The sequence below is a fragment of the Panthera uncia genome, chromosome A2 (genome assembly GCF_023721935.1).
Source record: "Panthera uncia isolate 11264 chromosome A2, Puncia_PCG_1.0, whole genome shotgun sequence".
Lineage (NCBI taxonomy): Eukaryota > Metazoa > Chordata > Mammalia > Carnivora > Felidae > Panthera > Panthera uncia.
The window spans coordinates 139,038,036-139,060,652 of NC_064816.1; the positions used below are offsets into that span (position 1 = coordinate 139,038,036).

The following is a 22,617-nucleotide window of genomic DNA, read 5'->3' on the forward strand; positions in this document are numbered from 1 at the left end:
CACCGTAGCAAAGGCGAGTCTAGCTCCTTTTGTTTCTTGCTTGAAAGAGGAGGGAAATTTTGCGAGTCTGCCCTCACTGTGGCAGCTGACCTTGTAGTTTGTTCAGCTGCCTGTTGGCTCCTGATGGGGCCTGATTGAAGCCTGGAAGAGTTGGTTTTGATTCTGCAGACAAAGTGGATGGTGACAGTGATATGTAGTCAATAGCTACCTTGTAAAAAAGTATTACTGGTTTAAAAAACAAACAAACAGGTGGCGCAGTCGGTTAAGCGTCCGACTTCAGCCAGGTCACGATCTCACGGTCCGTGAGTTCGAGCCCCGCGTCAGGCTCTGGGCTGATGGCTCGGAGCCTGGAGCCTGTTTCCGATTCTGCGTCTCCCTCTCTCTCTGCCCCTCCCCCGTTCATGCTATGTCTCTCTCTGTCCCAAAAATAAATTAAAAAACGTTGGAAAAAAACAAACAAACAAACAAACAAAATAAAACCCCCCAAAAAACCCCTGAATAGCCTTGTAACAACAGGCTCTGAATATAATCAGGTGAATTGTAGACCACTAGCTGAATTACGGGTTCTAGTTGTAACCCTGATGTGATCCTAGGCCAGTTTCAGTGCGATTTTATTCTGTACACCTTGGTGGAATGTTCTAATAATCTCCTCAGAGGAATATTTGTGCTTTTGCACTTTGAATAGATATCTTTGGAAGTTACCCAAGAGTGGAAGTTAATCTTTTTTAGCTGAGAGTGGGCTCCAGTGTTTCTGATACTGGGGTCTAAAACAAAGTTGCCCATAGTAGTGCTCTGAAAAGTTGGCTTTTAGAGTAGTTGAAGTAATATATTAGCAATTTAATGTTTCTGCCCCGAGATTAACAGCTGAGCCTCTCCTATACCATGCTGTGATGACAATTCTTTTTGCCCTTCACTTGCCTTTGATTTTTCTGCTCTCTTTTGGGGCATCCTGTTTTGGTTCTTACCTAGTGCTGATATCTTCTATCCAGCCCTTGCTTCGTCTCCTAGATTCACACTGAGTAAGGAATTTTGATTTTAGAATCTGTTTCAAGGAAAATCATGAATAACATGTAGAGACGAGATTTCCAGTTTGTAAGCTTTGTAGTTAACTACATGTCTTGGTCAGTTAACTTCACGTCTTTGTGAACGATACAGATTTTGCCTCATAGGGAAATCATAATAAGGTCTTTGGGGACTGATAATTATAGCATTGTTCTCTCCAACATTGTTGTACCATGAAGGATGATATTGAAATGCCCCAAATGGCTATTGATCTGACTTTTCTCCTTATGACTGTGGTGGGTCTTTCTCCTTAGCATGTGTGCTATGAGGTGGGCTATCTGAGCAGGTCTGAGCATTTTTGCCTCTTGCCCACAGGTGATGCAGGTGCTGAATGCAGATGCCATTGTTGTGAAGCTGAACTCTGGTGACTACAAGACCATCCACCTGTCCAGCATTCGACCACCGAGGCTGGAAGGGGAGAATACACAGGTGAGAATGGGGAAGGAGTGGAGCCTCTTTTCAAAAATCAAAAGGAAGGAGCTGGAGAATACTTAAATATGGTACATATGTGTGAGAATGCTCACAGACGATATTTTAATTCTCCAAAGTATTATTTCCTAGTATCTGCAGCCTGGCTGGGCAGATGTCAGTTTCTTCTGAACCACATTCACTGATCTGCTTTGTTTTGGGTGGGCATTGCTGGCATTCTGCTCTAAGGGGCTTGAGAGGGGTTAGGGCCAGGATACATGAGGCGGCAGTAAGTTTTGTTAACAAGATTTTCTTCTCTGAGAATAAGGAGAGGAGAAGGTCTGTATCTCATGTGCATGAATGTAAGGCCTGTTTCTACTGGTCATTTTGATTTGAAAGTTCTATATGTTTTTGTTCGAGGAAGAAATGAATCTTGGCGTATGTATTCTCTGGGGTCACCTGCTTCGTCTGTTGCAAGTGGTAACTGAAATTATTAGTTATACTGTTTTGTGCTATTTGTTGGATCTTTTGGCAGCAAAGGTGCTTCCCTAACTAATGTGTATGATTGGGGTATATCAATTTTGAGAAATACTTAGGAAGAAAACTATTGAGTCGGTAGTCTGTAGGCAGTTTTGCTGTAAATTTTCTGCTCATTTTCTTTCCATTGTTACGAGTGGTGAGAAGTTGGAGATACAGACTGAAGTTTTTGTTGAATTACTTGTTTGGTGATATCTTGTTTTTACAGACCACTTTCCAACTTTTATTTTTGCCTTCTCGTGAAACTACAGTGTGTAACTGGTTATAGAACTGGGTCCATTGTGAGAGCTGGTGCCACAGGCAGGTGTTTGGACAGTTTTCGGAAATTAAACACAGCATGGTTTACGTTAGTGCTCTGTGCTTTAATTTATCCCTTTTGTAGTTCTAAAGAGGAGAAATTTGCTTTTCTGATGTTTTGCATGTATACATGTCTTGGTGCATTTACAAGTTTAAATTCATGCCCTGTTTTCATTTGCATGAGAGTTTACAGACAGCCCATAAGAGTAAAATAAAAATATCGTGATTGTCCTTTGAATCTGATTGTGCGTAAGAAACACATACAGGAGGGGTTCTTTGAATGTCTGGCCAATCAGTTCGTTCTCTCTTTTAGTCCCCCCACAGAGGAGGCAATTTAATGCGGCAAATGGTATTGTGGTAAGGTTGAGAATTTAAATGCATGAAAGTCTAGAAATGCCAAAATAAGGTTCTCTCAGTAACTGTAGCTGTGCCTCATTGCACAGAGTAAATAGACATCTCCAGTTTTATCAGTATTGGGAGTACTCCACGATTCGCATCTGTGCCATGCAGTTGGAATTAAGGTTCCCACGGCAACCACAACTTTGAAATTCTTGAACGTTAATTTTTGTGCCTGCCTCATTGGCCAAAGCATTATGTTAATGTAGACTGTGTAGCTGAATTTCAAGCAGGTTTTAGGAGGGTGGGGATGTTATAGCTCAGGTAAGGTAATAGCAGGTGTTCAGGAGTAGGAACTACTACTGAGAATTTTTAGCTTTTCCAGGAGCCTTTGGAACTCTTCAGGGGGTAATGGATGGATTTTTCCCTTAGCCTACTGGATAATGGGAAGTTGTTGGAATATATTCCCTAGTTTAGGCAGAGTCCTGTTTATAGAATTCCTTGTTCTTTACCAAGGAAGGTTATTTCTCACTTTGTGTTTAATTTTATTTTTAACTTCTGTTCACTCCAGAGATCTTACACCATTTTAAGGAAGTTTGAAGTAAGGCTTAGCTGTAAGAGTCTACAATATACGGCTTAGATGAAGTGAAGAATGATTTTTCTTATTTCTTCATTAAATTCCTTTCAAAGATTTTAATGAGGCAGTCACGTAAGACATAAGTTAACATAATGCACTCTGAGTACATTGGCGCAGGGTGCCGTGAAGAACCCAGCTACAGTGGGCACTCGGGAGTCTCCCCAGGAGCAACTAGGGTTCCTCTGTTGAGTGTTCACGGATGAGAAGTTAGTGGATGGAGGAAAGGGCGCTCTAGACAAACACCGACTGCTCCCTAGATCTATAATGCAAGCCACACAAATGAACTATATTTGTTATTTAAAATTATCTGGTAGCTATATTAAAACCATCAATTTTAATGCATTTTATTTTACCTGATATATCCAAAACAGTATTATTTCAACACTTAACGAATGGAAAAAGTTAATGAGAGATTTTACTTAATTTGATATTTAGTAAGTCTTTGAAATCTGGGGTATAGTTTTATACTCGGAACACATTTCAGTTTGTTTTAGTGTATTTCTAGAGCTCAGTAGCCACCTGTTGGTAGTGGCTTCTTAGAATGGACAGCATAGATTGAGAAATTCAAATGAATGCCGTTGATAAGTATTTACCAGGTATCTGCTTTGCAGCAGATGCTATGGGAATGCAGCAGGGAAAAAACTTTCATGGAATCACCCTCATGGAACTTTAATTTAAAACCTAGTAGGGGAGATACACAAGTAATTCCATTTATGTGAAATGCTATGAAAGAAAAGTTTAGAATTTATAAGAATGTACAATCTGGGAAGGCTTCTTGGAGGAAGTGATGTGTAAAGTGTAAAGCCTCAAGGGTGACTAGGACTGAGCTAGGTAAAATGTGGGGAGAAGATAGTTCCTGACAGAAATGGCAGTAATGACAAGAGTTGGGTGAGTTTGGGAAGAGGGAATAATAGGCACTGTGGATAGTGCATGAGGGGTACGATGCCTGTGGTACAAAGTGTAGGCAGGGCCAGATCACACTTGTCCTGTCAGCATCTCGGGATACTCAGAGACTATGGGGTATTTTGTATGACTGGAATAGAGGGTAGTTAATGCTAGGGAGTAGTAAGAAATGGGTTTGGGAGTTAGGCAGGGGCCACATGCTGAAAACGTGTGCCATACTTTTAGATTTTTGTGTGAAGAATTTTAAACTAGGCAATGGCATGTTTGGATTTGAGTACTCTTGCGTTGGTGGCTTGCATTTACAAAACATGAAAGTAATTTGCATTTATAAGGGAAGATCATGCTAGATGAAAACTCATCTGTAGGAAGGAGTTGTGGTGTTTCTTTTGCTAAGCCCCAGTTGACCACGGCCCTGGGGGCAAATGGAGTGCTGACTAGGAACTTGTGGATGTTGTTCTAGCAATTTCTATACAGGAGGATTCAGAGTTCTTTCCTTTCTACTAAAAGAATTCCCCAGATCTGTGCTTACTTTAAAGTTATCAGAGATTTACAACGTGGGTCTCGGAATATAAATCACCCGGGGATCCCAGTGAATCCATAACTTCATGTATGTAATGACTGGGAGAGCAGGCATCTGCTTGGAGTCTTTGGTTTTTAATATTCATTACTGTATACCATCTGTTCTTGTAGCTACAAGGGGAGTCCAGTCAAATACTCAAGGCATAGATGTTGGGGCCGGGACCTCTGTTAACCCATATGGTGCCCTTGTGCAAATTAGAGAGGGGTGCCCCCTTCTTCCAGGGCACCCCTTGTCGGGGCACATGGCTTGGCAAGCAGAATGGCGGTTGAATTTCAGCTCCCATTCAGCCTCTGTCTCCTTGGCCAGTGCCCTTGTGCACAAGAATATATGGCTGTCCTAGTTAGAACAGGGCTGATTAGAATCTCCAGTGAAAATGTTGGTATGTTTGGGGAATTGAAATGGTCTTGTAGTTGCAGAAATGCAGCATGCTTGAGGATTGTCCGGAGACGACGGATGGACTGCGGAGGGCCTCAGATGAGACACTTAGATTGCCTTCTGCCTCATCTGGGGGAAACTTTCTGAAGATGATTGACTTTGAAATGGAGAAAAAGATAATCTTACAGTTTATGGTTTTGGAGCCTGTTGTATGGTATTAGAGCAGAGTGGGAGAAGGTGCAGGTTAAGGAACTGGAGGAGTAGGTGAACAGGGAAGCGAAAGTGTTAGCATGACCTTCCTCAAGGGCAGGCAGATGGCGGGCAGTGTCTCCTGCTGCGGGCTAGGCCTCCCTACAAGCTCCCAGATGATGACCCAATGGGGCTTGCCCTTCAAGTTAGGAAGGGAAGATTCTTTTAATGGTTATCTTCCCCAAACCCTAACAACTCTAAAAACCTGTCATCGACTTAATATAGATCTTCCAAGACATCTATACATTGTGGGGATAGTAGGGCAAATTGGATTTTCCTTTTTTGAACACAGAGACAAGTTCATTTCTCTTAAATTATACATGAAGGCAAGGAGGTTTTGCCCAAGGCTAGCCGTATACTCCACTCCCCTTTTTTGGGTAACTTTGTAATGCAGCCAGAGGAAGGGCTCTGGACAAAACAGCATGATCAAAGGACATGTTTTCATCCTAGGCAGCTGCTTTCCAGTAGTATCCAGGAATTCATGGGTAGCCATTGCTCCCAGAGTTTGGTTAAAACTGAATTTTTTGCTGGAAAGTTTGTCGGGAGAGTTAAAAGCAAGGATGTGTAATATTTTCCTCAAAGATTACAGTTAGATAGATGCCTGATGCTGTTGATTCTATTTCTGTGGCATTGATGCTTCTGGATTATTTAGGGTGAATCCAGTGTCAACTCTTTGCGATCTTAACTCCTTCAGGCTGAGGGCCATTTTGGACACCGATGTGTGGTGTTCCTGAGTACCTAAACACGTATCAGGGTTTCTCTAAAGGTACACTGGAGTTTGTTTTATGCAGTTGTTTGCCGCAGAGAGACAAGTGCTAAGTGTTGGAGGAAGACTGTGGCTTTTCTGAGCTACTGCCTTAGAGGAGACAACACACTGTGTAATCCCAGGACTTCTAGAGAGCATTTGACTTTGATCCGGCATTGGAAAACATAATGCTCCTGGTGCCCAGGGCTGCCATGGCTTTGTGTCACACTTGGAGTGTTAATGACAAAAGATACCCCTCTGGCATCTGATGAAGGGGCTGACTTTTTCCCCCTTAAAGTTGGTTTGGCCTGCGTAGTGCTGTTGTGGTGGACAAAGATATAGAGCTGGAATTTACCTCTAAAAAGGTACATGATTTACCCAACGCCCAGGTGTTAAGTGTAGAAAGTTTGCTTTCAGTTGCAAGGCTTTTTTTTCCTCAAACTCCTGTCTATAGAGTCTCTCTCTCCCTCTTTCACACATGCGTGTACACACACACACACACACACACACACACCCTTCAGCTTGGGCCTCTGGGAAGTGTGGAAACCTGAAGGTGGAGCCTTTCCCCTGACCTCACAAACCTATGCTTTCAGTTTGTATTTGATTCTATCACCTTATCTTTCAGCCTCCTCCCTGTGGAATTTACCACATAAATGTTCTTTCACAGCAGGCCTCTAAATATTTAGTCGTGGGCACCAGAGGATCAGTTTTGTTAAAGCTGTAATCTGCCTAATCTCCCAGTGTCCTTGCTGCCTTTTTTGGGGGTGTTTGTTTCCCAGGCCCGACCCCACGGGGTCTCTTCTGTGGGCAGTCATGGTTGACAAGCTGCAGGTAGGCCCGTTAGTGATGCCCTGGGATTCCTAAGGGCGTTTTCTCAGAGGCAGGGCAGTTTCGGGTGCTAATAACTCCATTTGTTGTACAGGGCCCCAGGGTGCTTTGCCATTTAGACACGATTAAAAGCGGTTCTCAACCTATTCCCTTCAGTTGAGATTTTTGAAAGCAAGATGACTGGTCCCTCTGGACCCTAAAGCAGACGATGCTGCCACTGAGATGCACACCAACAGAGAGCTGTGGGGCCGCAGTCCCTAAGTGAAGCCAGGGCAAACCAATAAACCCACTGACTGTGATCTCGCGCATGGGACTGGGAGCATAAGGCAAATAGCAAATTAGAGCGGGACTCCAGCTTGGCATTAAGGACCTTGGAGAAAAGCAAAAGCTCTTTGAAATGGATATAGCATTTCACCGGTTTCCAATGGAGAGACTTGGGGACTGCAGCAATGTGATCAAAAGACGTAGAATATGTCAGAGCTCTGGCAGAGGCATTCTGTACCAGTTTCCGATTTGTTTGATCTGGGCGTTTTTGAGAAGAACACTTGAAACCTTCTTTGTGAGAGGATTGAAAAAAATTACCATTTGGAGACTGTGGGTGGGTCTTAGCTCATCTATTTAAGATTCAGGATGTACGTACTCTGTCATTTTTAAAAGATTAATTCCTGTTCCTCTGCTGGGGAGGGCACTGGGGACAAGCCTGACTCTTCTTGAGGTCAAGACATTTGCTATCTGGGTAGATAGCAGGGTTCCTCAAAATGTGAATTATAACTGGGAAAAGACAGCAATTGCCTGTTTCCCTTTGATTTACCTTCTTCTCCATATTACTACTTACATTTTCTTTTGTTTCCTTTAGTTAATGCATCCCCTTTCTCATGATTTTGCCTATCCCCTTCCAATAATTTTTGTAGGATTTGAACAGTCTCGTGGGGCCTGGTGCTTAATCCTTCCCCGAACCATGTGCATTTACCTTTTTCAATCCATCTTCCTCTCTTTCTTCTCTCTCCATTTAATCATCACTATTACACAGTTCTATATTTTCAATTTATCTAAATCTTCCGAGTGCTAGCGTGTTCATATTTCTTGCCTCTTTTCAGTCCTGTGAGCTGCAGTAATTCTCTGTTGTTTCCAGAGTTGGCAGCACCATCGTATTTACTGTCCTGTGACCATTTACCATAGCTGCTGTGCTGAGGTAACTGTCTTTCTTGCCCTGGTTCTTGAAAGCTCCTTTAGGCCAGAGATTTCCATACCCACAGTCTTTCCCTCCTCTGTCTCATCCTGTACTGTTACTTATGTCCAGCCCGCTTTTGGTTACAAAGCCTAAACTCCACTGTGAGCCAGAGTGGAACTGGTTTTCTCAGCTTCATACCCCTCTCTTTCAGAATCTTGCAGAGTGCTGTGAATGCAGCAGGTGTTTAGTCAATGTTTATATCAAAAATATATGCTGAGGCTTAAGACCTAATGCATGTATTGCTTTTGAGTGGTATCATTGTTATCCAATCCATTTGACTGCTGCCTATAGTCATTCCAAGTTGAGGCAGTGTGTCCTGGTGTTGAAAGGTCCTGGGAGGGAGTGTTTTTTTCTCCTTCCTAATTGGATTGCTTGTTGTTGTTTTTTAATGTTTGTTTATTTTTGAGAGAGAGAGAGCACGTGCACAACAAGTGAAGGAGGGGCGCGCGCGCGCGCACACACACACACACACACACACACACACAGAGAGAGAGAGAGAGAGAGAGAGAGAGAGAGAGAGAGAGAGAGAGAATGTGAAGCAAGCTCCAGGCTAGGAGCTATCAGTGCAGAGCCTGATGCGGGCTCAAACCCATGAATCGTGAGGTCATGACCTGAGCTAAAGTCGGACACTTAACCAACTGATCCACCCAGGTGTCCCTTGGATTGTTTGTTTTGATAGCCAGGTTACCCATGGCTTCCTTTTCTGTAGGCACTTCCTCTTTACCACTCCCAGGTTTCAACCTAGTTGATGCATTTGGATTGCCTAGCCCTGCCCCTTTCTGAGCCCTGGTTTTCCTCATACTGGCATTCCATTAGCACAGTATGGACTGGGTTCAGTCCACCAGAGGGGCTAATCTCAGGATTTTAAGTGATTTTGCCGTTGGTCCCCAATTGCCTTTCTTTTAACACCTCCACCCTTGTTCAGGCTTTCCCAGATATCTTTCCTTCGTGGCAGTCCAGGTGTCTTGATTCATTGGAGTTTTTAGGTGCACTTTTTCCCCAAAGGCTATATATTTTTTTACTGTTGTCGACCTTGTTGGTTGTCAGATTATTTCTTTGCTTGGAACTAATTTTAAAATCAATTAGAGAGCTTTCCCTTCATCTTTCTCCTTTTATTTATGAGGTACTGATTGCAGAGCTACCTACACTGTGTTTAGATAAATTACTTTTTTTTTTTTTTCCCCCGCATAACATTTATATTCAAGGCAAGTTTAGTGCAGTCATCAGTGCTTTCGACTTCTGCAGGCCAGGGCTGTAGGTTTCATTCCTTGGTGGGCTAATTAGCTTTTTACTTGGAAAATTTGAGTTAGTTCAAAAACCAAACATTTCAGATCCTCATGTCTTATAGGTGCTATGGATCTAGGAAGTTATTTTTATTAGGGAAGTGTTGATAATTTTAGAAACGGAATTTCTAATCTTGACCATTTGGTGTATGTTGTGGTCACAAGGTGGATTTCAGACCAGATGATAGATTATGGAGGAAGAAGCCTCATTTCATGTCACTGCTTTGGAAAAGGCTTTTCAGAACTGAAACTAGAAGGGGAAGCTGAAGGACACAGATGCTTGCTTTTTTTCCTAGTAAATGACAGGTCTATTGCTTAGGCATATTTTTGATGTCACTTTTTATTTCAGCCCTTCTTTGAAAAGCTCCAGTCACTTTCTGGGTTGTTCACATTTCAGAGGCCTTCATTTCACCATCTAGTCTGGTTTTGGCTGCAGATGCCTTTGCCTGGTTCATTGTTGTGTGGTGCCCACCCTGGCACATTGCTGTCCCACAGGAGGGTCTCTAGAGAGAGAGAGGCCAGTTGATAATGCTCTCCCTTATCCGTGTTTCACTGCATTGGGTCCTTTGTGAGGCTGAGTGGAAATCTCCTCTTTATGTGGCATCTGCTGCGTTTTTGTGTTCAGACACTGGTCCCAAAATTTGGTTCCTTCTGCTGTCCTGCTGATTCTGGATAACCCACACAGTGGCTGCCTGTAATTTCTAGTTTCTGCTTTGTAAAATGCTTTTTCTCTTCCCCACTCCCTCCCCGCCCTTCCCTACTAGGTTTTTCCAGTTTGGTTTTTCTGCATCAGGTAGATTCATTTCTTCATATCTATTGCTAGCTCACTTCCTGGCACATAGTTGATACTTACATGTTTGTTGCATAATGGCTTATTTCATTCTCACTGGCTGTCTTTTCACTCCTTGTTCATAATTTGGGAATGGGGTATGGGCAGAATACACCAACACTTGATTTTCGGAGTCTGTAGCTCTACCATTGGTAGGACATTTTTCTCATCCTTACTAGGGAGGCTGATAGGATTGTTTGATTTTCTGTGCAGTTATCTTTTGTAAGGTGGCCTGGAATTAGGAGAAAGCCACATTCTTATTCATATGGAGCTGCCTTTAGCATCTGCTTATCCAGCTGGAGGGGCTTGTTTTAGAAACACTGCCTTGCAGAAAGCTGTAGGTGGATCTCTGTGGAAGGGCTGCTGATGTGTTGCGTGCCCTGGGCTCCCTTTGCAGCCTGCCTGCTCCCTCGGGCTCTGGCTGGAGGCTGGTCCCTATGGGTGGGATGCAGTCTGTACTGTCCGCCCTGTTCTTCTCGGACCCTTTTTCCTTTTTACCTCTTAGCTCAGCTGCTGTGCGTAAGCGTACTGTATTCCGCATGGGGGAACTGGCAGGTGGCTCCGTTTTCTGGTTTTGGCCACTGGGACAGCCAGGAGTATCAAACCAGTTTGTTCTTTAAGAAGAGGGAGACTTGGGGTCCCTGGGTGGCTCATTCGGTTAAGCATCTGACTTTGGCTCAGGTCTTGATCTTGCGGTTTGTGCGTCGGGCTCTGTGCTGACAGCTTAGAGCCTGGAGCCTATTTCGGATTCTGTGTCTCCCTCTCTCTCTGCCCTTCTCCCACTTGTGCTCTGTATCTCTCTCTCTCTCTCTCTCTCTCTCTCTCAAAAATAAATAAAATGTAAAAAAAAGAAGAGGGAGACTTGACATCACTCAAAGCAGCTTCTTTTATTTATTTCTTATAGAGGAGAAAGAAGTTATCCCAGTCCTTTGCTATTCTTTGAGTGTGTATTAAACTAACAGCTCAGTGTTTTCCTCAGGAAAACATCCAGGGTTCCTCCCTGTCATTTGGGCCGGGCTCTGTCTCGCTTTCACAGATTGCGTTGTGGTGCGGCCGCCTCACTGTTAAAGCTTTTTGGCTTCACCGCCTACCCCCACCCCCTTCCAGTCCTCTTCTCTTGGAAGAGTGAATGGCTCTTTCAGTCTAGACACTCCTGTTTGCATACCAAGTTATAATTATTCTGGAGGTGCTTATACTCAGTAATAGCAGAGTTCAGAAAAATGTCCGCTTCCCAATTGAAAAATCATTAAGCTGCTTTCAGTTTGTACCAGCGTTTGGGCTCCATGTTGTTGTTGTTTTTTCTTCAAGTAGAATTAACATAGTTCCAGGTGTACAATATAATGATTCAACAGTTTTGTACATTGCTCAGTGCTCATCAGGGTAAGTATAGCCTTAAGCCCCGTTCTCTCTTTCTCCCATCCTCGCACCCACCTCCCATTTGGCAACCACCACTTTGTTCTCTGTAATAAGAGTCATTCGTATTGTTGTTGTTGTTGTTGTTCTTTTTCTTTTTTCCTTTGTTTCTTAAATTCCAGTGAAATCATATGGTATTTGTCTTTTTCTTACTTATTTCACTTAACATTATTTTCTCTAGTTCCTTCATCCATGTTGTTGCAAATGGCAAGATTTCATGCTCTTATGGCTGGATAATATTCTTTTGTGTGTGTGTGTGTGTGTGTGTGTGTGTGTGTGTGTATATCTCACATCTCTATCCATTCATCTCTGGATGGACACTTGGGCTGCTCCCATTATTTGGCTATTGTAAATAATGCTGCAGTAAACATAGGGGTGCATGTATCTTTTTGAATTAGTGTTTTTATTCTCTTTGGGTAAATACCCAGTAGTGTAATTACTGGATCATATGGCACTTGTATTTTTAATTTTTTTGAGGAATCTCTGTACTGATTTCCACGGTGGAAATGTTATTATCCATGTTATTATTAGGTATCCATAAAATACAGCAGGTAGGGGATAATCATTGGAGCTCTGTTAGGATAGAGACATCTCTCTCTAAAAGATACAGATTGGTCCCAGGTATCTGACATGGTAGATGGAACCTGACAAACTGAAAATTCAGTGTAAAAATCCTACAGCCTTTCATTTCTTACCCTCATTACCCAGCGAGAAATGAATTCTGAGGGCAGAAGCTGATGGTGTTGAAGATCTCTGTCCTGGAATGTAATCGAATGTTCTCAGGTGGAAACATGCTCTCTCCTTGCTGCTGTGCCCGCCTCAGAGTTGGCTGCCTGCAGACTTGGGCCTGATGCGGCTCCTTTCTCCTGAAGCACAGTATTTTCCCCACCTTTGGTTCTCCCGAGTTTTAATACAGGCCGGTGCCTGTTCTTTTGTTTGTTTACCTTTGTGTTTTGACTTGGAAAGCTTTCTGAAGTACCTGAATGGTAAGAGTATTGATTTGTGCTTCTGCTACTTTAGCTTTCATTCTGATTTCTTTCAGTTAATCTCCACCCCCAGCTCCCTGCCCCACCCCCCCCCCCCCCTATAGTTCTCCCCACCCCCCCCCATTATGTCTCTCCTCAAGTACAGAGAGAGAGTTTGTAAACTTTGGTTTGGATGAAGAAGTCGCTTCTGGCGCACACAGTTTGGTCACTCCATTACCTGTTGCTGCACTCCTCACACAGGAGCTTGTGGCTGCTCCCTGTGCCCCCCTGCTCTTCAGTGTTACTCTGACAATCTCTGTGCTATATTTTGGATGCTGCATGAGCCTGTGAGTGAATGCTTACCATTGTTGAAGTTCACTGTTGCCCTTAGCTGCCTTGCTTTGGGGTTCACTTGCTTTGGAGTGGCACCTTTAACCTGAATTCAGTAAAAATATTGATAGCAGCCAAACTGGATTGCTCTAGTTTTCTTGGATAACCACATTTAATTGCTTATTAAATATAATTTTATGTTCTAGGAAACTGCATTTGCTCAATTTAAGCTAGGCCGATATCCTTCTGCTCCTAGAATTTACATAAATTGATACCTTCATTGGTCAAATACCTAAATCTATAGCTGATTGATATTGATTTGAAGAAGTTGCCTCACTGATTGCTTTAGAGTCTTTGCCTGTTTATTTTTGAGACAGCGCGCGAGCAGTGGAGGGGCAGAAAGAGAGGGAGACAGAATCTGAAGCAGGCTTCAGGCTCTGAGCTGTCAGCACAGAGCCCGATGCGGGGCTCGAACCCGTGAACCGTAAGATCACGACCTGAGCTAAAGTCAGATACTCAACTGACTGAGCCTCCTAGGCGCCCCAAGTCTTTGCCTTTTAATGAGTGCTTGAGCCTGTACAGTGTGCTTGCAGTAGGACAGAGTTTTCCTTCTTTTGGCTTCTTTGTGTTAAAATGTTATTCATGACACTTGCTGGAGAACAGTAAGATACACCTAATTCGTAACCGTTGTGATAGGTGTAGGGGCCAACAGTGGGGTTTGGCAGTGGGGAAAGAGCTTGGGTTCTGAGTCCAAAAAGGAAAAGTGGGAATTTGTCATCAAGAAGCAGGGTGGGGTTGGGGTGGTGGAGGATGAGGAACCCAATTAGATATCCAGAGTAATCAGATATTGAGGGTGGGCAAATTGGGCTAAACTGACTTAGCAGGATTCTTGGCAGAATTGGACAATGCAGAGATGAACAGAGTTCCCAAAAGTCAGGGCCCTAGCTGAGAAGGGAGTTCAGAGGAGCCTGAGTAGGATTTGGTCAAGGAGAGAATCTTGGTCATTTGTGGTGTCAAGTTTTACCCTTGCTATCTGTAACTAGTGGTAGAAAGTCCACTTCTTGAGAGACTGTAAGGTCCTCCTCCCTGGTGCCTATGGGAGAAAACAGGCTTTAGACCATTGCAGCTTCGGATACTTTCCCCAGCTGCTTTCTTGCTCTGTCTTTCACTGCCATCTTTAGACTTTTCCCTCTCTCTAGCTTGCTCCTCAGTATTAGTATCTTTGGCGGTGGGCAGGAGTAATAGGGAGCAAAGAACTAAGGCAATGGTTTTATTTTCCTTTTTTCCTTTAACCGTAACTCCACAATGACCATGTCTTTTCTGCCCGGCTGTAATCTCCTGCCATGGCTAGTTCAGGGATGCAGAGCCCCGCATCATAGTAGAGTCCCTGAATTTGATGCTGCAGGAGACTTGGGGATGTGCAATCTAAGGAAGCAGTTTTGGACTCTCCCATCCTCGTGCTTGCATATCTTACAGCATCGCGGTGGTACTGAAGTGCCTGGAGTCCAGAAGCTGGGCAGTAGGAACTCCTCCCTTGCTCTTTCTGGCTGCCATTTGACTCTGATACATCTCTCTCTCCCTCTGTCCCCTTCCCTGTTAGGAAAATGATGCTTGTGTGTGTGGTTCTAAGGTATCCCCTGATAGGAAGTTCTACAAGGGGCACATCATTTGATTGTTAACTGTTAAGTTCACTTACAGTATGGCTGCTAACACTGTTGCTTCTCGTTTGCTACAAACAAGCTCTGTCTTTCTGGGTTTGCCCAAGATTCCAGCAAGGACAGAGATTGAGTGGATCCCTGTTGATGCCATGTCTTTTGATTGAATAGCAACCTTGGAATGCGTACAGGGTTCTGCCCCTGCCCTCTCCTCCTTGTTTCCCTTCCCCTGCCCCGCCCTAGCTCAGATACAAAGATGTGTGCCCCTTTGAGTCACCATGAAATCCAAGTGAGAGCATTTCTCCTAGAGTAGAGGCTAAGTCAGTTTTTCCTAGGGTATGGTTTGTAAGCTACTTGTGTTAGAATCCCTGTGGTTAGAGCCTGGTGGGTTCATTTTTCACACTTGCCAGGTGTTTCCATTGTACTTCCACTTGAGGCTACTGTTCTAGATTAGTGTTCCTAGCAGTAGGAAGGTGGAGCTTTACCAAGGCTGGCTGTCCAGGATTTTGGTCACTGAGAATATAATTTTTCTTTCCAGAACCAGACTTAGATGTGGTAACATCTCTGCTGTTTCCTGTGTGAGCTTTTCTTCCCCCCAGGTCCCAGAGCCAACCGCAAACCAGATATATCCCTTCTTAGCTTAGAACAACTCCTGAGGATTCTGACGAAAGGAGATAGGAGAGTTCTGTCTGAAGACATTTATCTGCGTCAGAGAGCAGGGCTCTTTGGGGAATAGTGGAGTTTCTTGGGGTTTATTACATACGATTTGAGCCAATGTTAAGTTTAGGTGGGGCCTGTTCACAGTTTCTGGGTGAATTTCATGACAAAAAAATGAAAAGATTTATGAAGTGCCTTGTTAGATCTGGTTCACACCTCACGTGCCATCATATTAACTGAACTTGGTACGCGGAGGAAAGGGTGCAGGGTAAAGAATGTGCTTGCCTTGGGCGTGTGCAAGCAGCCCTCGAATGGCTGGTACGTAATGGCACATACGGAGGACCAGAGCCTGACTGCCGTTCAGGATACAGCACAGCAGAATCCTGGAGTGCCTTCTGAGTCGTGACAGGTGCACAGCAGTGGGTGGTGCAGGTGTAGTGTTGGGCGATGATGACTCTGTATTAAGACTGATGAGGGAGGAGGAAAGCTTGTCCATTTTTTAAGGCCTTACAGAAGGTCTTCTCAGCTTAGCTGCTTTCTAGGGCTAGCTCTGAGCTTTACAGGCTGTGAAATGCTGTCTGTTAGACTGGTTAACTGATTTCGGTAAAGGAACTCACAAAGATGTGATTTATAAGTCCTTTTGTGGATTTATTAATTTATGATGCAAAGTCCAACTGCCAAACAGACCAGGATGTTCTGATGGGTGAAAGTGTTCTCTTTCTTGTGGAGGAAGTTGGTTTATTGTTTACAGAATTGGAGTAAAGGGGATTGCTGGAGACCGAGGAAGGCGGAGGGGCCCTGGATGCCTGTGTGGCCCAGGTCCATTTCCATCCCTGTCAGGTCAGGAAACTTGAGGCTTGGGAAGACCAGAGTTTGCTCAAGGCTTTTTCTCTGGTAAGTGGAGGAACCAGGATTCTAACAGAGGTCTGTGTTACCTGTCTCCAGATGTGCTGCATGGACTTTCATGTTGCTGTACACTCCCATTTTCCAGAATTTCTGTCATCTGCCAGAAGCTGCAGCTGGTTGTCTTTGTTTAGCTTTCTTATTTCAATGTATTTTTACAAATTAAAGTATTTCCTGCAACCATTTTGGAGGTACCATACTTTATATCAGGAGATTCTAATTTATACTTCGAACGAATGTTTAACATCAGAAAAATATATCTCCATATTCTTGTCTCCTGTATGAAGTTTTTCTGGCAATAATCTTGCTGTTTAGAATGGTCAGGCCATTCCTATGAAGAGAGAAGAGATTGGATAATAAGGACTCTGAACACCAGTCCTTTTTGTACAGCCCTGTGAGCATTTGCTTGTATATACTTCATTATTTTCAATATTTTTTTATTAAAAAATTTTTTTTCAGTGTTTATTTATTTTTGAGAGAGAGAGAGAGAGAGAGAGAGCATGAGCGAGAGAGGGGCAGAGAGAGGGAGACACAGAATCCAAAGCAGGCTCCAGGCTCTGAGCTGTCAGCACAGAGCCCGATGCGGGGCTCAAACTCACGAACCGTGAGACCATGACCTGAGCCGAAGTCAGACGCTTAACCGACTGAGCCACCCAGGCGCCCCCATTATTTTCAATATTTAATGTTAATTTATTAAACCCATTAGATGGATGGCTTAGGCTTCTGATTTCATCTAAATTTTCCACCTTAAATATTTTTTCCTTATTGTAGGTGATACATTTATTTACTAAGTTTTGGGAAATTTAAAGAAGAAAACACAAATTTAAATCTTACCATCTAGGGGCAGCATCACCACTGTTAATATCACGGCCTTCTCACCTGCCTCTTTGTGTTCGTGCTTCGTAACTGAGCATTTCTGTTGGCCTTTAAAAAATTTCCAAGGTTATTAAGTAACCTCCACACCCAACGTGGGCTCAAACTCACAACCCTGAGATCCAGAGTCTCATGCTCTACTGACTGAGCCAGCAAGGCGCCCCTCCAGAACATGATTTTTAATGACTGTGCAGTTTTTAAAAATGTGGATGTACCAAATCTGTTTCCACTAATTTTTCTGTGTATAAATTATTTTGAATTTTTATAGCTGTTATATCTACATTCTTAAAAGAGAAAATTTGCCTCAAAGAATGAAAAGTATGAAAAGGTCCGCTCAGATCGGAGGTAGCTCTTGGGCAAGTTGTGCTGTAGTACAACATAAGATACATGTTCCCACAGGGGCTGATATTTAGCCCCACTGGCAGTACACTCTCTAATCAGCTAATTCCTTATCTATTTGTGTTATTTAGAAGCAGGCTGTGATCCAGGCCCTTTGTGTTTGTTGCCAGGATGGCTCTCTCCCCCCAGCTGAACTTGCTGCATCTGAAATAAAGGGTAGGGTAGATGGTAAATCTTCTCCCGGGGACCACTGCTCTTTTCTGTTGCCCAGACTGGGATCTGGTGAGACACTTTAATGGGAACACAGAGGCTCCCGTGGCAGCTTTGTGAGTGCAGCCTGCAGTATTTGTTTCATCCCCTGAGCTGCTCTGTCAGTGACTTCCACAGTGCCATGTGCTTGTGAGTATCGGCACAATTACATTGCACCCTATTGTGATTAAAAACAATTTTCCCACAAATAAGTGTATGTAAAACAGCTATATTTAATTAAAAAGCAACAGCACTGATGTCCAGCGGATACTAAAATCACGATTGCTAATTTAAAGGAATATACCAGGCCCCATCTTGAGGAGGGGGATGCTGCCCACTCAAGGTTGGCAGGAAACGAGTCAAATGGGATTTCTGCACAACCCTTCTGCCTGTCTGTGTGGGGAAACCTGAGCACTGGCAACAGAGTCTTGTTTGATCGCAAGAAGTGGAATGGTATTTACAGGGAGTTAGGGCTCAAATTGTTGAGGCTGTAAGCTACAGTCGGCATCACAAATATTCTTTCAGGCAAAAAGGCAGCCGTTGACAAATGCAGACGCAGGTACAGTGAACTATCTGTGTTCCGTGTCACTCAGCAATTGAAGTGCTGCATTCTTTATTGGCTAAAAACTGGTTTGGTGCCTTGGGAGCATAGAGCGTCTTACGATACACCAACCCAGAAGTTACAGTAACTCTTTGCATGGCTACCATCTTTATGGCATAATCAGAAGACACTCTCAGAGCCTCTAAACTGTTCACATGCACAATTTTGCATTCTTTTTTCTGATGATTTTTTTGTCTTTTCTCTGAAGGTTAGTACTTGCTGTTGGCAGACCCCCACCCCCAAGCTGAGGACTGGCACGTTTCCTTACTCCCAGCGTGTTGTCCCAGCAGCTGGCAGTATAGCTCTGGCCGCACATGAAGCTGTTTCTTTAAGGATCACCTGTGTGTGTGGGAGAACTCCATCAGTAGAAGGTTAGAGGGCCCCAAATGAAAGTTACGTATATTTACAGTTTTTTTAAACTCTGATCCTTTTCATATCTGTCCTTCAGAGAGGATCATCTCTTCAGATAAATGTGGTCTAGGGACCCCAGGAGACTAGGAAGAACGGAGGGAGAAGAGCTGAGTCACTGGTCTCTGACTGTAGGAGGTGCTCTGTATGACCCCAGGGGTGGTCTTCACTCTTTTCACAAGTCACTGGTCTCTGACTGTAGGAGGTGCTCTGTATGACCCCAGGGGTGGTCTTCACTCTTTTCACGGCTGCCTTCCTGCTTCTACTTGATAAACTCTCCCTGTTCCCCTCCAACTGGCTCTGCAGAGCCAGCTGTAAGAGCCAGTAGAGGGCTTTGGAAGGGCACTTACGGGGTTAGTTGTGTTGAGTGGAGATATTTTAATTTGTGCACAGGTGTGTAGCTTGGAGTGGCATTGGCTCCCTCTGGTTTGATTCCAGTGAAACTGGGAGTGCTGGGTTTGTGCTGAAGTGTCTGCAATTTCAGGAAGGGAAAGAATGAGTTCAGGGCTGGTGATCATCTTGTGATATTGTGTCATTCATATGGGCCCTTCCCCATGGTTCTGAAGAAGAAATTAGTATATTGGTCATTTGAAAAAGTAATTTTAACTCCTAGACACCCTGCTACACTTGAGTAACTTCTGGAAAGTGTAATATTTTACCCAAATCCCATTAAATGCTAGGCACTCTTTCTACATTCCCTTTACTGTCCTTTAACTGATTAGTGAAATATTTATGTGGACCCAGAAGGCTGATTTATTTATTTTATTGTCTTTTTTAATAACTTGCCTCTCCCTCATGCTGGGTGCTTTCTGAGACCCAGACAACCACCATGATTTCTTCTGCCCTCCCTTGGCCTGTATCCACAGGGAACTGATTTTAGCTTTCCTGGCTTTGATGAAGCCTCTAGCTGTCCCTCCCCCTAGGTGGGTGGTAATAGATCCACCCCAGATGCCTCCACCAACGGACAGTGTAACTCATTTTAGGGTATATAGCAGATCAGCGGATAAGACTCAGCATTCTTTCTACCCCCGCAGATCCTAGGGAAAACCATGGAAGAGATGCCACATGTGAGAATGGACTTGGACCTCTTGCTCTGGGAGCCTTTCTTGTCCTAGGTCTGGGGGGTTGGGCCATGGTTAGTTCATTGGCCAAGGTGCTTTAGAAATTTTTTTTTAAATTTTTTAAAGTTTATTTATTTATTTTGAGCAAGTGAGAGGGAGAGCTGGGGAGGGGCAGAGAGGGAGAGCGAGCGAGCGAGCATGAATTCCAAGCAGGGCTCCTTGCTGTCAGTGCAGAGCCTGATATGGGGAGATCATGACCTGAGCTGAAATCAAGAGTCAGATGCTTAACCCACTGAGCCACCCAGGTACCCCCAAGGTGCTTTAGAAATTCTTAACCACATGCCTCTGTCTGGGTAATCAGGCAATCGCTGATGAGGGTGGTTTCTGAGATGTTGCTCTGGAAATAGATGACAGAACTTGGGGACCAAATCCTAAAATCATGGTGGTAAAAGATTGGTCAGAAGAGAGCCTCTGAGTGGGGAGATACACTTTTCACAATGCACTTAATCCCCCCAGCCCTTCATGTTTGCCAGCATAAAGCATGTGACGTACCTTCCTGGCAGATCCCTCCTTGGTGAGCCCGTGCTCCAGTTGCTCTCCGTAATTAAATTCTCACTGTTGCCTGCAAGCTCAGGTCTCAGGTGTTGTTTTAAGGTTCAGGGCAAATCAGGTTTCTGTATTTCCTGCTCTAAGACTAATTGGCTGCATTTGTTGGTAATGGACACATGTCTGGCTGTGTGTGGGGAGGGAGGGGTATCTTTTACTCATCAAGCATCTTTTGAATACAAAACGCTAACAGAAAAAGACAGTAGCTTGGGTATTTTTTGAACATTAACTTTTTTATGTGTTGATTTGGAATCATGGAATGAAAAGCACACACAGCTTGGAACCCAATAAAAGATTAATGGGAAACAAAACCATGAACTCATCAGTGTCTCAACTCCACTAAATTACAGTCTCAAAGAATCACAGTAACTCATCTGTGTGCCCTGGATACAACCGATTATTGCCTGCTTCGGGTCTGACTCTAGCAACGTGGCTCAATCAGCAGAGCAATGCAGAGTGAAAATGTTAAGTGTCGATGCTTTTAATGCAGAGGTTCTCAAGCCTTGGCTGCACATCAGCATCACCTAGGGATCTCTTAAAAATCCTACGTGCCTCAAGTCTACTGAATCAGAATTTTTAAGTGTGTAGGGTCCAGCTGGCGTTTTTCTTTCTTTTTTCTTCCCCTTTCTCAGATACTCCTGATGAGCACCTACGGTTGAGAACCTCCTTTGTCTGTGTCCTGGGTGGCTGTGGGAGTGGAGATCTGAGTGGATTGATTCTGAGTGAGGCCTTAAGATTAAAAGTGATGGCATCTAGCCCAGATAAAATCGTGTAGATGTAAATCTTGTTAAACTTACCTTACGAATTGTTTAAAGTAATCTTGTTCTTCTACACATTGGGGAATTTTAACTTATTCCATAATAAAGATGTCATAGTCACTCATTTTTGAAATGACAAGTTTAAATATTTCCTTTCTGGAAAGCTATTCCCTTATAAAGCATTATTCCATATTCTTGTCACTTCTGGAGGTAGGGAGAGAAAATCATCATCATAGTTGTGATATTGTGATTTATAATAAGAAATATATATTTGGTCTTCCTCCCTATTCCTGGCACAGAGCTATTAAAACCCTTGGAAGTTCTTAAGCGGTGAGAGCGATGCAGGTGTCATTTGTATTGTTAATGAGGTGACTTTGGGAAAGCACTTGAGGATGGGGGCTGGTTGCCCGGAGAACGAACATGTCATCCAGAGTATTGGAACTTGGAGTCCCATCCACAGAGGGGAGAGGGGCGAGCAGCCAGTGATCTAATCACTTGTGCCTATATGATGAAGCCTCCATAAAAACTCTAAGGGATTGAGTTTGGAGAGGATCTGGGTTGGTGAACAGGTGAACGCTGGGTGAGAGTGGTGCACTTAGGGCATGGAACCTCCTCGCTCTTTCCCATACCTCCTCCATCTGGCTGTTCCCAGGTTTATATCTTTTATAATAAACTGGTAATCTAGGAAGGGAAGTGATTCTCTGAGTTCTGTGCGCTGCTCCAGAAAATTAATTGAACCCAAGGAGGGAGTTGTTGGAAGTTCCAGTTTACATCTGTTCAGTCAAAAGCACAGGTAAACCACCTAGACTTGCAGTTGGCATCTGAAGGTAGCCGGGGGCAGTGCGAGAGTATGGAGCCCTTAATCTGTGGAAGCTGACATTATCTCCAGGTAGATTGTGTCTGTCAAAATTGCTAAGTTGTAGGACACCCAGCTGGTTTCAGAGAATTGCTTGTTAGTGTGGTGCCACCCCACCTCCCTCTACGTAAGAATTGGTATGAACCTTGTTAATATGGTCTGACTCTTGTGTTCCGTGGTTTGGGCTAGAAGTTGCCTTAAGAACTGGCAGAAACTTATCTGGGAAACTAACTCTTAGTAATTCTCATAACTTATACAGATACCTGGGTGGGTGTTTCATCTCCTGTTCTGTGTATAATGAACTTCCTCAAGAAATAAAATGACTTTAAAATTTGTTTTAATGTTTATTCATTTTTGAGAGAGAGAGACAGAGTGCAGGTGGGGGAGGGGCAGAGAGAGAGGGAGACACAGAATCAGAAGCAGGCCCCAGGCTCCGAGGTGTCGGCACAGAGCCTGACGTGGGACTCGAACCCACAAACCGTGAGATCATGACCTAAGCCGAAGTTGGACACTTAACTGACTGAGCCACCCAGGTGCCCCTAAAATGACTCTTTTAAATTTTGAATGTGATTTTATTTTTACTGTTTTTATAAGCTAGGTCCTTGAAATGCCCTTTTCATGAAAGTTTATTTTTTGTTTGTTC

At 43.7% G+C, this 22,617-nt stretch overlaps 1 protein-coding gene across 2 annotated transcripts in view; it reads left to right on the forward strand.

Annotated features, from left to right (window-relative positions):
- The window catches only part of SND1 (staphylococcal nuclease and tudor domain containing 1), a 423,895-nt gene that overhangs the window by 59,666 nt on the left and 341,612 nt on the right, over window positions 1–22,617 (forward strand). For both annotated transcript variants that reach the window (XM_049642985.1, XM_049642986.1), the window contains one exon: window positions 1,378–1,491. In XM_049642985.1, the coding sequence (XP_049498942.1) occupies window positions 1,378–1,491 (114 nt within the window). The remainder of the gene's footprint in view (window positions 1–1,377; window positions 1,492–22,617) is intronic.